The sequence below is a fragment of the Carya illinoinensis genome, chromosome 1 (assembly GCF_018687715.1).
Source record: "Carya illinoinensis cultivar Pawnee chromosome 1, C.illinoinensisPawnee_v1, whole genome shotgun sequence".
Classification (NCBI taxonomy): Eukaryota; Viridiplantae; Streptophyta; class Magnoliopsida; order Fagales; family Juglandaceae; genus Carya; species Carya illinoinensis.
The window spans coordinates 42358618-42381027 of record NC_056752.1 but is presented as its reverse complement, the minus strand read 5'-3'; the positions used below and the strand labels follow the sequence as shown (position 1 = coordinate 42381027).

The 22410-nt window shown below is 37.1% G+C and overlaps 3 protein-coding genes across 3 annotated transcripts; 2 read left to right on the top strand and 1 right to left on the bottom strand.

Annotated features, from left to right (window-relative positions):
• Nucleotides 1–1445: 1445 nt before the first annotated feature.
• Nucleotides 1446–5839, bottom strand: LOC122275218 (heat shock 70 kDa protein 8). The gene is made up of 2 exons (XM_043084201.1): nucleotides 5616–5839; nucleotides 1446–3376 (listed from the first exon to the last, which is right to left on the bottom strand). The coding sequence occupies exon 2, from the start codon at nucleotides 3372–3374 to the stop codon at nucleotides 1650–1652; it is 1725 nt and encodes a 574-aa protein (XP_042940135.1). The 5' UTR covers nucleotides 3375–3376; nucleotides 5616–5839; the 3' UTR covers nucleotides 1446–1649.
• A 4835-nt stretch (nucleotides 5840–10674) lies between these two features.
• LOC122275203 (thermospermine synthase ACAULIS5-like) lies at nucleotides 10675–14373 on the top strand. Its single transcript, XM_043084180.1, has 10 exons — nucleotides 10675–11221; nucleotides 11988–12054; nucleotides 12151–12245; nucleotides 12373–12475; nucleotides 12955–13043; nucleotides 13145–13301; nucleotides 13396–13471; nucleotides 13561–13619; nucleotides 13818–13954; nucleotides 14043–14373. The coding sequence occupies exons 1-10, from the start codon at nucleotides 11079–11081 to the stop codon at nucleotides 14128–14130; spliced, it is 1014 nt and encodes a 337-aa protein (XP_042940114.1). The 5' UTR covers nucleotides 10675–11078; the 3' UTR covers nucleotides 14131–14373.
• Nucleotides 14374–14503: 130 nt separating this feature from the next.
• Nucleotides 14504–18009, top strand: LOC122275208. Its single transcript, XM_043084194.1, has 2 exons — nucleotides 14504–17265; nucleotides 17721–18009. The coding sequence occupies exons 1-2, from the start codon at nucleotides 16936–16938 to the stop codon at nucleotides 17943–17945; spliced, it is 555 nt and encodes a 184-aa protein (XP_042940128.1). The 5' UTR covers nucleotides 14504–16935; the 3' UTR covers nucleotides 17946–18009.
• The last annotated feature ends 4401 nt before the right edge of the window (nucleotides 18010–22410 follow it).

Sequence of the window (22410 nt, the reverse complement as noted above, 5' to 3'; positions counted from 1 at the left end):
TGCCTCCCATACTCATCACATGCTTCTTTTGGTTGGTGCTGTAGATGTTGGCATTATCAATGGTTGTATAAGGCTCATTGCCCTCAGTAGGCCAGCTGATTTCAGACACCACAATTTTGACATCCTTGCCCACCGCTCTCACCATCGCCGCCACAAAAGCATCGACCATAGCATCAAAGTGGTTGTATTACTTGTAACCACCATCTATAACTTTGGTGTTTGAGATTGAAACAGAGCATAGTCCGATGATGTATGGGTTGGGTCTGAGAGAAGGGCAAAGTAGGGGGTACATTGATCTGAAGTGGATACCCATAAAATGTATAATCTTTTGACACTTCGTCCATGATGTTGGAATTATCTTAATCTATAATGTTAATGACAATACAACTATCAATAATGTTAATGTAGGGACCCTCTTCATCTAGTGACTACCTACGAATCCCAAAAACACAGGAACATTTAGTTAGAATCAGCCAACAATATAATCGTGGAGGTAAACTCCCAACAAATGCAGAAGACACAAAATGTTGAAAAGAAAATTAAAATTTGTGCTCAAGGATTTAAAAGAATGCAGCTTGAATTAGAGTTCATACTGGAAAGGAAAAACAGAATTCTTGTGGGATTGTGGGAGGGGGCACAATAAGAACCCCCTTTTCTTGTTATTTACATTGTCTTGTGTGTTTGTTCTTTACAGTACTGTCTCTCATTCATGTATAGAAAGAACAGAGGGCAGTCTCTACGTACCCTTGTGGGACACCTCTCATTCACAATCCACAGTTCTAACGGAAACTGTATCGAAGGTAAGTCTTATGCTAAAGGGTAAGGCTCGGACAAAAGACACGTATCTCTCATCTAATGAATCCAATTCTAACGGGACCGAAGCCAAACCATAAACTTAAAAATGCACCTTGAAAAAGGACTGTTGCATTAACATTGCGAGAAAGCATAAGTAGAAGATAATGGGGGAAAAAAAATGAATAAAGAGAGAGGTGCCCTGTTTATATTCACTATTATTGTCAAAATAACTAGTGAAAGAAAAGAATCCTCATGATGAATACCACTATGTAATGAACTTTTCTTTCTTGTAAGACTTCTTAAGATGCATCGAATGCCTGTAATTGTTGTGCTTCAATAGAGATGGCTTTTGCCAACTTAGCTCGATAAATATTACCCCGACTTCTAACAAACAATGAACAAACCAGCACCTCTGCCATCAGTGAACCGTAACCATCTCGCTGTTCTTTACTAGCAAGCAAGTCCTCCACATCTCTACATTATTTATATATCTAATACTTAAATACTACCTAAATAATAGAAAGGCCCTACTTCAATTCCTTTCTGTAATTGCAAAATAATGGCGTGAACTTTAAAATAATCCGTTTTGTGACTTTCAGCAGCTAAAAATTTATATTTATTAACCATCCAGATTCCACTGCATCATAAAGTAATAACAAAATGCCAACCACGAAACTATATTACACAAAATGTAGCTGACACAGAAATCATTACATGACATGGAGTCCACATTTATTTAAGTATGTAAACCAAGTATAACCTTTCAACAGTTCTTACAGAATCGATGTCCAGGATCACTGGAAACCTGAAAAACCATAGCAACATAAATTGTGATGAAACTAAACATTTACATCTCACTGCTGCATCTTCTTCTGAACTGTAACTAAGTTCAGTCTAGACCCAAAAGTTCTGTGCAGTGCTTCTGCACACCAGCCATGCCCATCATCGACTGTTGGCATCCTAACTTCCATGACAGGAATTGCAGGCTGTTGAGATCCTGGCACCACAACCCCAGCCAGTACTCTCAGCACATCTGAGGCATCAATGTCCATGCACACATTTATATCTGGAACTCCCTTGGGAGCTGGAGGAATACCCACGAGCTTGAAATATCCCAGAAGATGATTCTCCTCCACTTTCTTCCCTTCACCTTCATATACAACAATTAACGCTTCAGTTTGATTATCATGAACAGTTGTGAAAGCTAACTCTCTCCGTGCTGGCATTGTAGTGTTTCTAGGTATAATGGGTACAAAATTGTTTCCATCGGCCTGAATCCCAATAGCAAGGGGTGTAACTTGAATGGTCAATAAGTCCAAACTCCCGAAGGGATCATTTATACCTGAAGCCACTGCTCCTTCTAGTGCTGCCCCACAGACAGCAGCTTCCATTGGGTTTATCCCTTTGTAAAGCTCCTGTCTTTTACATGTAGTCATAATAAGATTCTTTATCTTTGGAATAAATGAGCAACCTCCCACGGCAATTATGTCAGTCACATCATCGGGTTCTATCTTGGCATCACGCAGGCATTGTATTATGAGGCTCTCACACTTCTCGAACACCTCTCTGTTGACTTCCTGAAATTCCTCCTGGTTCACGACCTTACATATTTTTAACCCGTTTCCCAGGTCAACATCAATTTGTACACTGGTCTCGAAGGAGAGCTTATGGATTGCATCCTGGGTTGCTACTCGAAGCAAGCCCATTGATTTAATCTCATTGATCCCATGGTTCGAGAAGATGATCTCTGAATCAGGCAACAAATGTCGCATCATATTCTGAAGCATGTCTTCTCCTCCTATAGCACTTCCTGCCAGAGCTTTTATTTGCGAAACTCCTCCAGCTGTAGCACTAACAGCGACATCAGAATAGCCAGCACCCATATTAAATATCAGTGCAATCTTCTCGTATCCACTTCCCATATTCTCATGTATTGTCTGTTGCTGCTGCTGTGCATATAACAGTGCCACAGCTGTTGGTTCAGGCATCAGTCTTAGGACATGAAGGCCAGCCATGGCACAGGCTCTTTCGATACGGGTCACCTGGAAGCGACTAAATGAAACTGGAATGGTGAGAACAACATTTCTTATGGGCCGCTTTAATGCAATCTCAGCCATTGCTCTTAATTCCACCAGAAATATTGCCAACACTTCTTCAGGAGTGGTGGATCTCCAGACATTGTTAACCAAGGCTGCAATGAAAGGGCGGACACCAATGTCCAATGTTTGTACCAAAAATGGAAGGCTTTTGCTCGCATGAACAACTGGATCGGTATCAACTCTTCCAATTAAGCGTTTCATGTTGAAGATTGAAGCTCCAGATAACATTTCAAGCTCATGGGTGTGTTGATTACTGACCCCCCCTGAAGGGGCATCATCTTTGAAAGTTACATATGATCGCATCATCTTTTGGTTTCTAGTGTTTTTAAGGAGCTCTACTTGGGAGCCATTCCAGGCTGCAACACTACATTGTGAAGTGCCAATATCAATTCCTATTGCAATTTCTGGAAAAGCAGAAGATGATTTCTCCTCTCCTGTGGTTTCACCATCAGACGCTACGGTGTATGCTGGTTCAGCCATTCCTGCATTTTGACAAATTTTACAAGGGCTGAAGGTATCACTCAACACTTGAGCGAACAAAGTTTTCAGCGGACAACCATTGCAGACTTAGCTATATGGGAATATAAATGACAGACCACAAGAAATATCAGATTCTTCACCTGACGTAAGAAACACAAACTAGCCATACATTATACCATCGTCGCACTCTCATCTTACTATGTAAAATGTGACACCTTTATCATGGATATCTACAATAAATATATCACATCTTACATAGTGAAATGAAAATAAGATGAGAGTATGAAATATAGTATTACTTAGGAAAAATAGAGGGATTACTAAACTTGCCACGCTTTTCCATCAAGGACGAGAAACTTTCTGGCAAAGAGTTACAAAAAACACGGCACTGGAAGAAAGGGCTTGTAATAGATACTGTGTCCTAACATGATGACCGAGATTCAATGTAGTAGAAATAATATTGTCAGCAAGTCCTTTAAAGTGTAATCTATACCAACAGAAAAAATCCTAATACTGAACTGTTGACTTTTACCTTTCTTTAGAAGCCACCAATAACCTTCCACGTTAGTTGCAATGAATCACAACATTCTCAAATTAAATTTTGTTTAAATTGAATTAGATGGAAGGGAGAAAGGAAAATTCTATAAAGCATACTACCATGGCACTCTCATTCTACTATATAAGATGTGGCACATTTATCATAATCTTACATAGTGAAATGAAAATCAGATGGGAATATGAAGTATAGTATTAATTAGGAAAAATAGAGGGATGACTAAACTTGCCACGCCTTTCCATCAAGTATGAGAAATTTTCTAGAAAAGAGTTACAAAAGACGCGGCACTGGAAGAAAGGGCTTGTAATAGATACTGTGTCCTAACAACACGACAGAGATTCAATGTAGCAGAAATAATATTGTCAGCAAGTCCTTTCGAGTGTAATCTACACCAACAGAAAAAATCCTAATATTGAACTGTTGACTTTTATCTTTCTTTAGAAGCCACCAATAACCTTCCACGTTAGTTGCAATGAATCACAACATTCTAAAAAAAAATCATAAATTGAGAAAAAAACAAATGCCTTTTCAACCTTATATGAGTGCCTACAAACTCAATTCACACGCTAAACAGCGTTGATTCAGTTTGTCTCCTCAAAAAGCACTATTCCTCCCGATGACAATATATTTGATTCCCTTACCAGCCGAGCGCGGTATAGATTGGTGATCAAACTCCCCACCGGAGGCCAATTTCTTGGCGACTTCCAATTAACAAGAATTCTCAACAAAAAGTTAACTCAAAGTCTCAAAATAAATTCAATATATGGTCTTATGGAGTGAGAGAATGTGCATTAAACAATTGTTGCAATATCCATGCGACCACGACTGGGTAAGTCCCACGTTGGGTGACAGCCAAGACCAGGCTCAATCTATTGGTCAAGGGGTTATTCCAACATGTTATACCCCCAAAATGTTGTTTAATATCTAAGAGGACAATCCTTTCATTGTTGGAACGTATGCTTTATTGGTCTTTTAAGTTTAAGAATATGGTATGTTCAAGCGTATTTCTTCCTAAACAGGACATTCATTTTTACCGCCGTAGTTATGAGAGCTAGTTATGCCCAGAAATGACTCGAGTCACATTGATTGCAGGTTCCTTGAACAAGACATAGCTAGAAGCACCAAATTCCTAAGTTATTCATGTGGAGCTGGAACCTAGTAGGACATAACCAACTTCTTCACAACTAATATTTGGACTTAATGGTGTTTATTTTCAATTCTCAGGGTGATGATGCCTTCGGGTAATTTTTAGTAAGCACGGTTCTTAAGCCACACTTAAGAGGCAATGAATCAGCATTAAGCCAAAAGCCACAACCCTTCTAGAACATTAAAACCTCTAAGGTCTAAATGGCTTTCCAGAGTAACGGATTGTAAAAATAAAGTCCGTGTACGTCTTCCCACAAACACCTTCAAGGTCTTTCAACGCCCAATCAATTGATTTGAACCCCACAAGACCACACGCATAAGCATAACACTAAAACAAAACCGACCCATTTCCTCAAGAGAGTAATGTTATCGAGTAGAAATAAATTAAAATAGCAGAACAGAGCGTAAAAGAAGGATCCTCCCATACCAAGAACGACGAGAAAAGAAGAAGGAAGCATGTCAGAGAACGGAGAGTTACTAGCCGTGGAAGACCGTAATAGCAAAGCAAAATAAGACAAAAAAGGAAATGAGGTACTTACTGCCCTGAGAGTTTACGAGTAGAGAGAGATAGTGAGAGGAGCTCTTGACAAAAGACGGGGTAATTGAATTGGAAGCTGCGAGACACGGCGTGCTTGAAGTCTGAAGAGAGATTGCCGATGAACCATATAGGAAAGGCTCTCAACTTCTAGAGTTTCCCAGAGAGAGTAGGAAAAATAGTGAGCTATTATTTTGTACAGAAGTGAAAACAGCAATATGTGAGCACTCAGACGCAGATCACGTTGACGATTTGTACGCGAACATTCTCGATGATTTCATTTCAAAAGCAGAGCCGTCTTGATTCATGCCACGTCTCACAAATTATGATGTGAGGTCAGATGTGCATAATACGAGTCGCGCACGATCCGAAACCACATACATCACAACATTTTTTGGATGCCCGCGAGAAGTGTCGAGAAAAAGAAGACAGAACTGCGTGGCGGCCTGGAGATGAAACCTTGTGCTGACAGATGTCACCGTCCTGTGAGTAAGCTATTTGGGCTCGGGTGACTGACTCGGATCTGTTTCTTTCCGGTCTCCTAGATGGTGGGCTTGGCTTATTTTCTCTTTCGCTACCCATATTTTGGCAAAGGCCTAACCTTTAGCAACATGGCCCAATAATATATGGAACAAAATAGAATAAAAAAACAAATGAAGTCTTTCTTTTCTCGGTGAAATATGACTATGTGAATATGTTTGAAGAAGATAATGAATATGATGAACACAATGATCATTTAAAAGTTCAACAATGATCTTGAAATTGAGTTTATTGGCAATAATTCGAATAATTTAATCCAGTTCAAACATGATCATGCTCAGGGAATGACTGCCCTCAGCTTCGAGAGTATGAGGGGCTGGAGTGACACTGTAGATTGGCCCAACCCAAATTCCCCTCAATAAAAAGTCCATGTAAGGCCCAAATAGCTCAGATATAAATCCCTGGTACAACTACAGAAGTCGGCGCTACATTTCCTTCTCCAGGTCATTAATTGATGCTAGAGATATTATTGGACTCACTCGAATATCCAGTCCTGGGTGGAAGACCCAGTGGCCCAACTCATCGCATCTAAATATCATGTTTGGTATAGTCTATATCGGATCTCATCATTCTGAGAACCAACAGGCCATGCGAAAGGTTTAGGCCCATGCCAGAAATTCGGCCGAAGTTGAAGAGAGAGTCCAAACGCCGGAAATATTTGACCAAACAAAGGAAGGCTTTGACCACGTCTACTTCGCATAACGTGGCCCTTGAGGCCTGGCCTTTAATTTATTATGAGGTTGCATTAATTCTCTCTCGCATAAACTGATAAACAAAACATTGAAAATGCATGCGTCCGTCCGATCAACGTCTAACTCCATACATCATTTTGTTGGGCGGAAAGCCTGAAAGTAAAAGAAAAGAGAAGGAAAGAAAAGATCGACTGATAGTGTGTTGGGCTTAATAAAGGCTGCACCGTTTAAACCCTGGCCCATTCGGTTGCCCAATTATAGGATCCCATATTATTTGGATAGTAATGCTACGCATCATCTTAATTTTTATTATCTTTGCATAATTTCATGATATGTTATTAGATTATTTGAAATTATTTATTAAATTTCACTTGTAAAATTATCATATAATAGCATATCATGGGATAATGAGAGAATAATGATTAGAAAATTGACGATGAATAGATTTTTTTCTTATTTGGAAGATAAGTGTTAGAGTCACAAATAGATTATACAAAATTAATTTTACAAATTGATGTAGTTTCATTTGATCAATTAGATCTATTTTATAATAAAAATAACTTTATAATCTAATGAGTCACATCAAGCCACATCAATTTATAATATTACTTTGTGTAATCCTTTTGTGACTATAATATTTTCCTATTTGAAAATGAGAAATCTTGCACTTTATAATATTTCAATAAAGGCTCTAATTACATCATTGACTAATCATTTTAGAATATAGGCCTTGTAACTTAGACCTTCTGTTAGGGCGTTACAACTTTGGTTATGACCTACAATGTTTCAACAAAACTTAGCCATCCTTTTATTTATATCATTTTATTCTTTTTAACGTTTTTTTCTTCATGTAATTTGAGGAAGATTTCAATTTTATTTAATTTGATGTATTTTGATGCTTTGTCGTTTTTGGATATATTTTGATGTATAGGTTATTGTTTTATAAACTAATATAATTGAAAATGAAGCTAATTTGAGGTATTTAATATATGCACTTAAAAACATATTTAAAAATAAAAGAAGATAATAATAAGATTTTATTATTATGGAGAGAATGGCAACTAACCCATCGCGTATTTAATTTTGAATTTATTAGCTAACATGCAAAAAACGACATCTAATTCAAAATTTGCCCAAACTAATGATAATGCTCTGAATTTTGAGCTCCCGTTGAATTTTGTAGGCAAATCTTATTAACCTATCGATTAGTTGAAATTAGGTTTGACTTGTGCTGTAAAACACATGTTACGTTACCATGAAGATGACAAAGTAGCTACGTATGTGAGTCACTAAACGTGACAAAGTAGTCACTAAATGACAAAGTAGCAACTTATTACCCTATGTATGTTAGGTTACCATAAAAAAATATGAGTCACTAAAAACGGACCTGAAATATTTCAGCTACAAAAAAAATTTATATAAAAATAAATTATAAAATTATTTTTATTATAAAACGATCACATAAAATCACATTAATTTATAAATTTATTTTTATATAATTTCTTTATTACTTAATATTTATTGAATCAAAATATGGTGTTTACTAATTTATTCGTTCATATGAATGCGTGAATAACATAAACCTACTAACTAATATATGCACTTACTAATTTGATTACCAAATACTAAATTATAACATTTTATATCATTTTATCTAATTATTATAATTTTTTTAAATTTTTATATAAAATATAATAAATAATTTAATTTTTTTCAAATATTAAAATAAAATTAATATTATAAAAATATTTCATTTAACTTTTAATAAAATATCTTATATTATTATTTAAACTTAACACCACCTTATTTCACTCTTTCCTTAGCTTTTTGTATAAATAAGTTCTTGTTCATCAGACAGGAAAGGAAAGGAAAAGTTGGGTCACTTGCTAGCACGGAACCCTAGGAGACACAGTCCAACTCTACCTGGAATTCGCAATTTTTGTTTCCTGACACAGCGCACTCAAGTTTTAGGCCCCGTTTGCTGCAAGATGGTCCTGTCCAATTTAATCCTATCTTATTTTATTTTATTTTCTCTCATTTTAAATTTTAAATTTTACATATTATAAAAATAGATATTTTTTAATTTTTAACATAATTATTATATTTTTTAAAAATTTTTAAATAAAACATAAAAAATAATTTAATTTTTTAATTTCAAAATAAAAATAATATTAAAAACTTATATTCTAACAATATTTTAACTCTAATTATTTTATTATTATTTATAAAATTTTCATTTTATTCCACCTCAATAACATTTAAACGAGTTACTCTTTCAGGTCCTTTTTGTACCGTACGTGAGATAGATCATAGATCAATGGATTGCACATGCTGCTTAAATTAAGGCCAGCATTACAAGAACTGTAAATATGAACACCTTACTGATAAAGGAAAAGTTAATTAGGTATAAATTTCCTTAAAAGATGCGTAGCATGTGAGGTTAGGTATAACAATTAGTGCAACTTTGATTTATCTTATATATATATGGATGTTGCGTGTCTCAGCTTAAGGTATCTAACAATCCATAAAATTTGTATTCTCTCCTAATTTTCAACTGGCTATCATTCTTTCAACTTTAATATTAATTCACGTTTATAAAACTTGTTTAAAAGAATAATAATGTTTGATACAGTATTTTCGAGTGTACAAGACATTAAAAATGGGAAATGTTTTCATGTTTTAATGGTATACTGTACGCGTACAGTGTGCAAATGAAGCCCCAACAGTTGTATTAAAAGGCCAGGGGAGATTAGTTGGGAAAAAATGGTAATACGTTCAGAAGTCTAAGATATTAGGTGCAATAAAAACAGAAAACGGGGGATAAGATATTATAACAAGTAAAGTGGCTGCAGCATCGATATAGTAATTGAACTTATAATATAAAGTAGTAGATAGGCAAATGTATTTGTCATGATTCTTACAGGTCACGAATAGGGACAGAGATATTTCCAACAAGTAAGGTATCTTAGCTAGGGAACAGGAGACGGAAGTAAGAGGGGTCCTTCGGAACCCATGATCACTGTGCAATCCATTATCCCCCCCCGAAACCCTACAAGGAATGATTTTGCCTTTGTATTCATGGTTGGCGTGCGTGACTGAAGAAAAACACCACTCCTCTATGGAACCCTCCCTGTCCACCAATGGTCCAGAGGCACATCAGGCTGATGCCATCTTACATCACGACTAGAACCTGGCATCCGGTCCCACTGGACCCACAAAGTGGATCAAAAGATGGGATCGCCCTATGAAACGTGGCAAGACAAGCATGATAAAAAATTATATATGTGTGTGCAGTATGTATAGTTGAACTCGGAACAGTTCTAAAGGGTGTCGTTATTCTTTGTTTCTATGATGGTGGGGGTGGAGAGGATTGCTGCTTTGATTGTGATGGTGATCATGAGTGGTGCGCCCTGGCACAGCACGCTCTCCCCCAATCTTTTAAGGCAACAAAGAGAATATGATGATGGTTTCTGCTGCACGCTCTCCGCAACTTCGTATTCCTCTCTCTCTCTCTCTCTCTCTCTCTCTCTCTCCAACCAAGATTTTGATCACATTTTCTGAAGCAAGGAATATCCAAAATTTCCGGTAAATGTCACCCCCTCAATCATCATTCTTTTTATCTGTTTTCCTTCCGCTAATAAAACTCTTTGTACATTGTTCGCCATCTCAGCATTATCCATGCTGTCTTTGTCCATATATGATCATACTGAGTATGCGAGTACTCGTCGATCGATTGCGCATTGGAAAAATCACAAGGGTCCCGTATCTAGAGCTAGCATATATAGCTAGGTAGGTTCCTAGACAATCTTTAACCCTACCAAATCATACACGTTAAATCAATTGGTTTCATTGCTTCCATGGCTGCGCATGCACATGGAAAAGATTATCACGTATGTCCAATATGATGAATATTATGAATAAAAGAGGACGAAGACAATAAGGATACTATAACCACGCGAGCAAATCAACCTTAGAAATCACACGCATACTGTATTTTTTCCCGTCACGAAAATCCATCAGGATTTTTGTTCCTTTACACCCTCGAGCGCACACACTTCGATAAATCTCCCTACTCATACATACCAAACGCATATCATACCCTGCACTCTGCAGACACCCTCCCATTTATATTGTGCACCAAGCCTTCTAAATTTCCCCATCACTTGCCTCTCTCTCTCTCTCTCTCTCTCTCTCCCCTCTGTGTGTTGAGGTTCTTTCTCATCAGCTATAGGAAGATGGGAGATATTTCTTGTTCCAATGGTATTTCCAATGGTAATGGAGTTCATGGAAAAGTCTTTCCTCTAAATGGGTATAGGAAGAGCTGTTGGTACGAGGAAGAGATTGAAGAGAATCTGAGATGGTCCTTTGCTCTCATTAGGTATATGCAAGCAGCTTGACATTGTTGCTTATAGTTTAACATACTCCATCTCATTTATATTTAGTTTAAGATCATATATATTTATATACACATAGAACTCTACAAGGTCTTCGTTCAGTTTCTTTTTCTTTTCTTTTCTTTTTTTCAGTTTTTTTACTTTTATTTATTTATTAAGCAAATGCGAGTAGCTAGAATAACTTCTGAAAGGTAAGTAACAAAGCAGGGAAGGTGGCGTCAAGGTAAGTTTTGTTTCCGTTCGGGATACAATTAATATAAACTGGCGCATTCAAAACAATAAACCAGTGTAAGAGCCCAGTACTGTTTTTTTCTTCTGTTCTTTTCTACAGGCCGGTTGGCGGCCTCTTTTAATTTTGAGCCTCTGATTTGAAAAAAAAGATGAATTAGATCAGCGATGAAGCCGCAGATTTTAGTTGTCATGACCCGATGAAAAGATTCATGCATGGACATAATCACGATCGGGCACCTTCAAGATGGTAAAAAAAGCCAAATCTTTACCGTAGTAGGTCACGGACCAAGCAGTCTGCTGGGTCGATATTCTGCATTTTGGAGTATTTCATTCTTTCGAAGATGCCACACTGGGAGGTGGAAAGTAGTTTAATGATATCATTAGCAAAGCTTTTTCTCAAGTTAAAAAAGGGCTGCATTCTTACAAAGCATAAAAGTCTTTCAGCTTAACGTGGATGTCATGAAAAAACCAGACAAGATTTTAACTAAATACTGATTACTTTCTTCTTTATATATACAGTATTTTGCATACAGGAGCTTCGCCGTACCAGGACATCGCGCTTTTGGACACAAAACCTTTTGGAAAGGTTAATCAACAAAAATCTAATTTAGAAAATGTAGATGCAATATTTCTTTTGTAGAAGTTCTGAGTTTTGTTGTGCTTAACGTTGTTTTTTAAATAGGCTCTAGTCATTGATGGAAAGCTTCAAAGTGCAGAGACAGATGAATTCATCTACCATGAGTCCCTTGTTCATCCAGCACTTCTTCATCATCCCAAGTACCTTTACCTCTTATTACTTGTCATTACTTTTGGTTTTATTCCCATTGTTTTTTTATTGGGTTGGAGGGAGTAGTGTAACGGGCCAATGGCGCCATTGAAATCTAATATTTGTATTTGATTCTAGTCCAAGCACCATCTTTATTATGGGAGGAGGTGAAGGCTCCACAGCAAGAGAAATTCTGAGACATAACACTGCAAAAAAGGTTATCATGTGTGACATTGATGAGGTAAAACTCCTATCTTATTCTCTTCTATACCATATGTTGTAATTTGGGTTTTCTTCTTGGCCCTTTCACGACAGAATTTATTTATTTATTTTTTCTAGGATTTTGATCTTATTTCTACTTTTAGGATCTTTTTCTTAAAGTCATTTCTAAATAAAACGGCTATTATCAAGTTTGTTTTTCAGTTTTTCCGTATATAGAATGTGAACGTGAATTGTGTTTGTCTTCTCAGTATTGCTGTTGCTAAAGCTCATTTGTCTTGTCAACACAAAAGACAAGAAGAGGATTAGCGAAAGCAGCCAAGAAAATCTTTTGGATAGAAAATTCTTAACCTTGTCTGACCTTTTTTACAAAGTATTTAGACAAAGAAGACACTTTTCTAGCCGTAAATGGATGTGATTAAGATAGAAGTTTCATGACAGCCCACAAAAAAATAAACAAAAACAAAAAGTTAATTCTGCAATTTGTCTTCCATGGGGCAGGAGGTGGTAGAGTTTTGCAAGTCATACTTAGTTGTGAACAGAGATGCTTTCTGTGATCCAAGGCTTGAGCTGGTTATCAATGATGCCAGGTCCCACTCTCTACCTACAGCTCATGGCTGCCATTCTTCTTCTTGTTATCGTTATTTGTCTTAATATTATAGCCACCATGTGTTATCGTGGTTTGCTGCAGGGCTGAGCTAGAAAACAGAGAGGAGAGTTATGATGTGATCATAGGAGACCTGGCTGACCCAATTGAGGGAGGCCCATGTTATAAACTCTACACGAAATCCTTCTACGAATTTACTGTCAAGCCTAGACTTAATCAGGGTGGCATCTTTGTCACACAGGTGTGTCTGTCTGTGTGTTTATACGCTTGTTGAGGTGTGTGGAGAGACAACGGAGGAAACATTTTAACCAGATTATGTATCTTAATCAATACAGGCAGGGCCTGCTGGGATATTCAGCCATACGGAAGTATTCTCTTGCATTTACAACACTTTAAAACAGGTTTTCAAATGTAAGTAAACCTTGAATAGCATTGATTGTTTCGCATTTTGGAGCTTATAGTAAAGATCGGACGGTTCACCTTACTCCTTTCACTTGCAGATGTTGTGCCTTACTCAGCTCACGTTCCTTCTTTTGCTGATACTTGGGGATGGGTCATGGTATGAAAAATCAACACCTTCTATGTGCCAATCCCTGTACAAAATCCTATGAATTTCAATCTTTCTTGAGATCCTTTTTACTCTCTCTATAGAAAATAGGATAGTTTATAAATGATTTGTTTATCTGACAATACAAGTATTAGACAAACTGCTTGAAATTCATTTGGTGGATTAAGAATTGTTGAAATTGAACGGCAGGCTTCTGATACTCCCTTTGTGCTGAGTGTTGAGGAGTTGGACCTCAGGATGAAACAGAGGATCAAAGGGGAGAACAGATACCTTGATGGGAAAACATTTTCATCGGCATCCACCTTGAGCAAAGCCGTGCGGAACTCGTAAGGATGATAGTATTTACCTTTATATGTAATTTCCAGTTCTGAATATATTTTTATCAGCAACTGATTTGAGAGGAGCATTTAACAGGCTGGACAACGAGACTCATGTTTACACAGAGGGAACAGCAAGGTTCATATATGGTCATGGTAGTGCCTACAAAAAAGCTCAAGAATGAGAAATGGAGCCAGAACAAAAGCTCTATCAAAACCAAAGGGAAACATGAGACTGCAGTAGAACATAAAATCTTTCTTGGGTTTTATCTTATCTTATATTATTTCTTTTCTCTTTCTTTCTTTTTGCATTTTGTACTTACTTTAAAGGTATGATATAATTAATGTATTGCTTTGTGTTCCTCATTTTCGTGGTTTTGTGTAACCTATATTATGAATATGGAACACGGACCGCCAATTACTACTTATTTTGTGTCAAAGGACATCGATCTTGATTAGCCTTCACCATTCTGAGTAGTTTGTGCAGATTATGAGAAGAACGACCAAGATATTACGATCATTGAGAAAAAACACAAACAAATGCATTCAACTTACATTAACAGGAAATCATTAACCACTTGGATGAAACTCTGTTCTAACTGGCATGGAAAGAACTTCGTGCGACTGACCACCAACATTCTAAAAAGAAAAAGATGCACATAAGAGCAACATTTAAAACAAAAGAAAGCTGATTGTTTCATTGTTTCAAAGATTCTCGAGTGTTGAAATAAATTATGAGCTGGTGTGAGACTCAGGACAAAATTGCTAGCCTACATAGGTCATCATGACCAATCCAAACAGTTGCTCGATCGGTGCTAAAATTCTTGAAAATCCAGCTTGAGCAAGAAGTTTAGCATCAGTACTTTCTGTCCGTCCCGACAAGATATTTGATTGGGTTGTAGCCCACCTGATTGAACAAAGAAAAGGAAACCCAAAAGCGGATTGACTTCTCATTCGCATGCGTTTTGATGATTTTCTACTGGGCCAATGACACCGATCTAGCTACTTTTTTAATTGTAGATTAAAATGGAGTTATATTCCCAGCTAGCTTAGCTTATTTGTAGGAAAAATAATCTAGAACAAGCCATGCAAAAGATGTTTTTTTTCTCACTGAGTTGTCATGTCATCTGTCTATCGCTCTCGAAGTGGGTTGTGGTGGTTGACGTTGAGGAAGCATTATAATTATTTGGTCCGCCAATATAATCGACTAGAAAAAGCAGCTGTCACCTGTTATTAATATTGTTTATTAGTGCAACAAATCAATTAATTAATTACTTTTTAAATTTGTCCCATGGTATATATGCATTACAATTACAGTATAAAAAATAGATGATACGTACACATTTGTGATGACAAATCCCCGATCGAATCATTTATAATTTATTAGAAAGAGGAGATGTTGCATTATTACATAGTTGGATGGGCTACATGTATGGTGGGTGACTGTTAAGGGCAAAGTTATCCCTGCAAAGACTTTCAGCTTACCAACCTCACAGTAAAAGGATTTGAGCAGCTCCACATAACAAACTCTGTAATACAGACATTGCATGCATGGGTCGTGCTCCTTAGCCTCTGTACAAAACAGAACGTAGCATTAGCTCTAGAATATTCTATTTGTTGTAGTTAGGGTTGAACAAAAAGCCCGAAAACCTGAATTGACCTATTTTTTGAAGTTGCCCGATCCGAAAATCCGAACCATTTGTGATTAAAATCAGAAACGAGTATTACCCGTTACCTGATTTAAGCATCTTCTTTGTTTATTTCTTTTTTGTATTTTTGGGTTTTCCTTTTGGGTAGTCGATGTACTCTATTTTTCTCTGCTATCATCATATTTTGCAGCATTCAGGTTGCATTCGAGTGTCGCACGCAAACCGACAACCCATGAAGAATTCCATCGGAGCCTTGAAGGAGAGCTCTTGGATGATAAATGAAACGACGTATAAACCCATGAGTTCCAGAGAAAGTTACTGGGCCTGAGAACACGATTAAAGATGCTGGTAGAGTAGGAGATGGTGGAGAGGGAGTAGGAGAGGGAGACGAAAAGGGTGACAACGAAGTGGTCTTGCTCGAGGCCTTTGTGGATGATGTGGGCGTGGAGTTTGTGGAGGTGGAGGGAGGTCTTGCAGGCTCTCTTCTGTTTATAGTTTTTTCCCCTATTTTTGCTCTTCAAAACCCGAAATCTGTAAATGTATAATATAATGTCAAACGCCAGCTTAGATGGAGGACAAAGCGGTGGAGCAGCGCGAGGCAAGGTGGATATAGTGGCAGTCAAACCCTAACCCACGTGAAAGAGAATCCTAACAGAAGGTGGAAGTAGAGAAGTGGGTGATCTGTATGCAGGTTCATTTCAATTTCTTTTGCTTGCTTGGATTGAATTCTTGAAACTCATTTGAGTACTGGGCAGTGGTCTTAGAGAGGGCCCAAAGTTTAGCCAGCCAAGTCGATGCTCCCAATAAGAAGAAGAATTCGGGTAATTGGTAATCTCCTAATTGGTATGAAACATATTCGGGTCGGGTCGGAAATTGGTATTTCCAGGTCGGTGAACTCCCCTAGTTGTAGCTCATATCTATAAAAAGGCCATCATGTATTAGCATTATTTGAATCAATGAAATACATACAAATTCATAACTGCAACATGGTATCAGAGACCTAAAGGACTAAACGTCCATGGCTTCCGCATGTGATTCCACTTCTCCCACCCTTCCTCACCCAAACTTCTCTCACGCCATTTCTTTCAAGCTCACCGCTGATAACTACTTGTTATGGAAGGTGCAACTAGTATCTTACTTTTGTGGCCAATGCCTTTATAGGTACGTTGATGGTACCTGCCCTTCACCCAAACTTGAGCTCGATGATAACACCCCAAACCTTGCTCACGATATATGGTTCCAATAGGACCAGCTAGTTATGTCCGCCCTCATTTCTTCCCTCTCTGACTACCTCATCTCCCAAGTGGTTGGTTGTGATTCTGCTCGAGCCGTCTGGCTTTCATGGCTGCATTTGGTCGACCTTTACCTCCTGCCGAGTTTGTTCCTTACCTTTTCACTTGCCTTGGCTTGAATTATGATGCCCTTGTTTCTTTTGTCACTACTCAGCTTGAACCCATTTCTCCTATGGAACTGCTTGGCCACTTACTGGCCCATGAAGCACATTTGCTTCATCACTTAGATATGTGTACCTTCCCTATGGAAGCTTTTGCCAATCTTACAACAAACTCTTCCCTTACTTCAATTGGCCGAGGGCCTCGTAGTGGTCAAAGTTCATATATGGATGCAATGGTGGTTGTTTTTAATCACATCGTGGTCGTGCTAGCACTACAGGTAACACTAGTCAACATTCCTTTTCTCCTACTGATCAGCATTTGGTTTGTCAAGTTTGCAATCACCAAGGCCACTATGCCCTTACTTGCCTTTACCGATTCAACCAAGCCTATAGTGCTGCCCCACCCATTTTTGCAAGTTTTTCCTTAAGTTACCCCTTAGATATCACCTGGTGTCCTAATATAGCTACCATAAACCATATAACTAGTGATCTAGGCAACCTCAATTTGCATGCTATTGAGTACCGTGGGGATGAGCAGCTTCACGTTAGTGATGGATCAACTGTGCCCATCTCACACTCTAATTCTGTTTATTTCTCATCCTCTTCCTTTTAGTTTTTACTTAATAAAATTCTTTGTGTCCCTTCTTTTTAAAAGAATCTTATATCAGTCTATCAATTATGTTTTGACAATGACGTTTTCTTCCAATTCTTTACTAACTCTTTCTATGTTAAGGACTGCAAATTGGGGAAGATGCTTCTTCACGAGACAACAAATGATGGTTTATACTCCTTCTCACAATTGGCTCCATCACCATCAGCTCAAACCAATCTTCTCTCGGTTCCTCTATGGCACTCAAGACTTGGCCATCCTTCCATCAAACTTATTACCTATATCCTTCAGCAACATAATTTACCTTATCAGTATACTGTAACTCCTTTTTGTAATGCATGTGCTTAGGATAAACACCATCAGTTTCTAACTTATAAATGTCTACATAAATCCAATGCTCCTTTTCAACTTATATTTTTTGATTTATGGGGGCCTTCCCCTTATGCTTTTCACTAATCATTGCAAGTTTTATATTATATTTGTGGACGACTTCTCACGGTATACTTGGTTGTTTCTGTTAAAATCAAAATCTCAAGCCTTCAATACACTTGTAAAATTTAGAAATAATGTTGAACTTCAATTTAACACAAAAATTAAGCAATTTCAATTGGATTGGGGGCAAGAATTTTGGCCATTTTCTCATTACTTAGACTCATGTGGCATCACCCATAGAATTACATATCCCCATACAAAATGGTATTGTTGCACGCAAGCACCGTCGCATTGTTGACACGGGCCTTGATCTACTTGCACACTCCTCACTCTCCATTTTTGGCTCAATGCCTTTCTTCATGCAGTATATTTAGTTAACATATCAGCCTCATCTACATTAAACAATTCTTCCCCCTATCTGTTACTGCACAAAGCTCATCCTAATTAATCTACACTACATGTCTTTGGGTCAAAATGTTGGCCCTTAATCATTGCCTACAATCTACACAAATTCTCTTTTCGTTCCCTATCATGCATGCTTTTGCTTAAGCCCAACTCACAAAGGTTTCATTTGTCACCATATTTCCACGGGCCGCACATTCATTTCTAAAGATGTAAAATTTAATAAGGTCAGTTTCCCTTATTTGACTCTTCCTAAGCCCAAAATTCCCAATAAGCCCACTCATGTCGCCCTTCCTCATTTCTTTTCAAATCCTCCAACAGTTATTTCTCATTCTTCATCCTCTATTCTTGGTCCTCCTCCCTCGTCCCCAACTTCTTCATCTCCTCAGCATAGCACGTCTCCACCACCATCTCAGTAGCATGCACACTCGATGATCATTCGTTCACGCACCAACTCCCTCCGTCCAAGACGATTTCGTGATGGCACCATCCAATGGCCTTTACCACAAGTCATTGTCACAAACCTCAACTTTGTTTCTGAAACACTAACCATTTATACTATTGCCAATTAGTACCCCAAGTGGTGTGATGCCATGGCTAAGAAATTTTATGCCCTACTTGCTAATCAAACCTGGTCTTTAGTACTAGCTTTGCAAGCTCCAAATACTATCACATGTAAATGGGTATTTAGGACTAAGAGGCTTGCCAACAGCTCGATTGAATGTCGAAAAATAAGCCTCATTGCTAAGGAATTCCTTCAATAGTTCAGGATCAACTTCAAAGAGACTTTCAGCATTGTGGTTAAGGCTACCACAGTTCGCACTGTCCTTGCCCTCGCCATTTCTCAAAATTGGTCAATTCAACAATTTGATGTGCAAACGCCTTTCTGCATGGACCACTGCATGAGACCCTTTTTATGGCTCAACCCCCTAGGTTCTCACATCCCCATTATCCTCTCACATTTGCAGGTTAAACAAGGCAATTTATGGACTCCTTATAGTATTTATCATTCACACGGCCAGACATTGCCTTTGCCATTGGCAAAGTCTACCAATTTATGCATACCCCTTAGGTCCCCTACTAGAAAGTAGTGAAGTGCATCCTCATATATCTCAAACATACTTCAATTGTTGGCTTGCAATTGTCATCATCACCCACCTCCAAAATCACTACATTTTCCGACACCAATTGGACAGGGTGTCCATACAATCATGGGTCGACTAATAGCTACTTTATCTTTCTTGGATACAACCTCACATTCAGGTCATCCAAGAAGCAATCGATGTTCACTCGTTCATCATCAGAGGCAGAGTTTAAGGTTGTTGCAAACACCACAGCTGAAATCATATGGTTGCAACATCTTTGCTGTGACCTTGGGGTAAGTAAATCTAACATGTGCTGCCCTCCTTTATTGTAACAATATGAGTGCTACCTACCTTTCCTCTAATTCTGTATTCCACGCACGAACTAAACACACTGAAATAGACTTTCAATTTTCCAAACTAACAACAAAAGGATTTGAGCAGCTCCATGTAACAAACTCTGTAATACATACATGGCATGCAAGCGTAGTGCTCCTTAGCCTCTGTACAAAACAGAACATAGCATTAGCTCTAAAATATTCTATTTGCTGTAGCTCATGTCTATAAAAGGCAATCCTATAATAGCATCATTTGAATCAATGAAATACATACAAATTCATTACTGCAACAGTAACACACATCCCAGCCCACGTGGCGTTGTATCGCAAACAATGCCATAATCAACTATTAATTAAAGAAATCAATCGTGTTTGGTATTGAATAATTTGTTAGGAGATCATCTTCTGTGCCTCGGCCAGCATCTTGTTAGTACTTTTTTTCACTATGCCAGCACGTTGATGTCGTGTCAGTTGATGTCGTGTCAAAGGACTCGATTTCGACTTTATTTTGAATGGAGAGAATTTTTATAATTATTTTAAAATTTATTTAATAAAAAAATATTTCTTTATCAAGATATAACTATAAAAATAAAAAAATAATGGTGTCTGTAGTATTATTCATCTACACATATTTTGAAAGGAATTACCAATGTGATTGTATTAAGTTTCGCAAAGGGTGAAGCGTGTTGACCCAAAAGAGCGCCTTTGGTCATTGTTTAAGACAGGCATCTTCTTTTTTGAAGAGAATATGGGCATCTAATTAACCTTCGTGGTTATGAGATTTATTTATTTATTTTTCTACCAATCACCACGCCTTTCACATGCCTAGAAATTCTTGAAGTTTCCAAGGTCGGTGCTTAATGCTTATGCATGTTTTCACGTGCTGCCAACACGAGTTTACTTGAACGCCCTCAATCAATGTGATAAATTATAGTGGCGTTGTATCCTTACCTTACAAAGGAAGAAAGTTCAAACGTCCCATTTCTTTACCCAAAGGAAAATACGAATTTAATTCTTATTATTGAGGCTGCTAACCGCCCTCAGCGCTGGTATTTGACAATTTGTCTTCCCTCGCTTGAGTCCACTCTCGTTGATCGGGTGAACGGATTTTCCACCCTACAATTTTGACAGAGGAATGCAATTATGTTGTCCTGAGTTATTTCGCTCATTTTGCTTTTATTGATGTAGTATCACATGATTTATTAAATAAAAAAAATTAAAATACAAATATAAAATAGATAGATGAAACCTAAGATTTTGGTAGTTCATTTTTTGTATTTTCAGAATTATCTATTTTGTTTTGAATATATATATATACACACTACGTGACACCGTGCCACGTTAATAGAACAAAATAAGCAATATAACTAAGGTGATATGGTAGCAATACTCATTCATATATTCGTTGAAAACTAACATTAAAGTACAAAAACCTCAAAGCCTTCAAATAATAATAAAAAAAACCCAACGTACAAAGAGTACGTATTCGAATATTTAGTTTATATTTCCTTAAATAACACCACTTTCAAAGAAAACCATACCAAAACTAAGGTTGGTAAAACTTAAACTGATCTTCATTTTTTTAATTGCAATAGAAAACATGGTTACTTCTAACTGTGATCTTATAATAACCACTTGAGAGCTGAAACTAGTTAAAAAGTACATCTTTAGGCATCGTGGAAAGTCAGAGTTAATTATTCGAGAAGTGCTATAATAATAGATATAATGTAAAATTAATTTATAAATTTATATTAATAAAATTTCTAAATAAGGAGTAATTATATTTTGACAACGGGGAAGGGTATTATCGACAATGAGAATAATTCTGATTGGGTATTACGTGTGGACCCGACAATCTACTCGGCTAACGAATCCGCTCCTTAGAGCATCTCCATCCGGTTTCCCATTCCCATCCCTATAATTGAACTCAAAATCACATTTCCTCAAATTTATCCTTAAATTTTATTCATCTTCTAAAAACCTTATACATCTCATTCCTCATCCCTATCTCTATTCTATTAAATAATATTTCTCTTTTCTTTTTTTATTACTTTATTCTCTCTCTTCCATTTACAATCCTAACTACTAACTCTTTTCTCTTATTATCTTTTTTTCAAATATCACTTTCTACTAAATATTTATATGATTTTGACTACCCAATACAGTATTTTTTCAAATCATTAATCGTATTATAAAAATAGTAAATTTTATTAATAAATTAATGCATTTTCTAACGTGATGGAAATTTTATTTAGAAGAGTACTCTTTATCAATTAAAGATTAATGAGGATCCGTAGTCACGTATTGATGTTTTATTTTTTTAAATTGGTTGTAACGGTAATATTACCTGTCCTTTCTCCAACGGTCATATTTTTTGTCCTTTTTACAACGGTAACATTTTTTGTCATTTTTTCAACGGTAATATTTTTTGTCTTTTCTCTAACGGTAACTTTTTTTGTCTTCTCTCAAACGGTAACATTTTTTGTTTGTAGTGTAACGGTAACTTTTTTCTCTATAAATTAGCATATTGCTAACATTCACATTCTCACAAACTCAAGT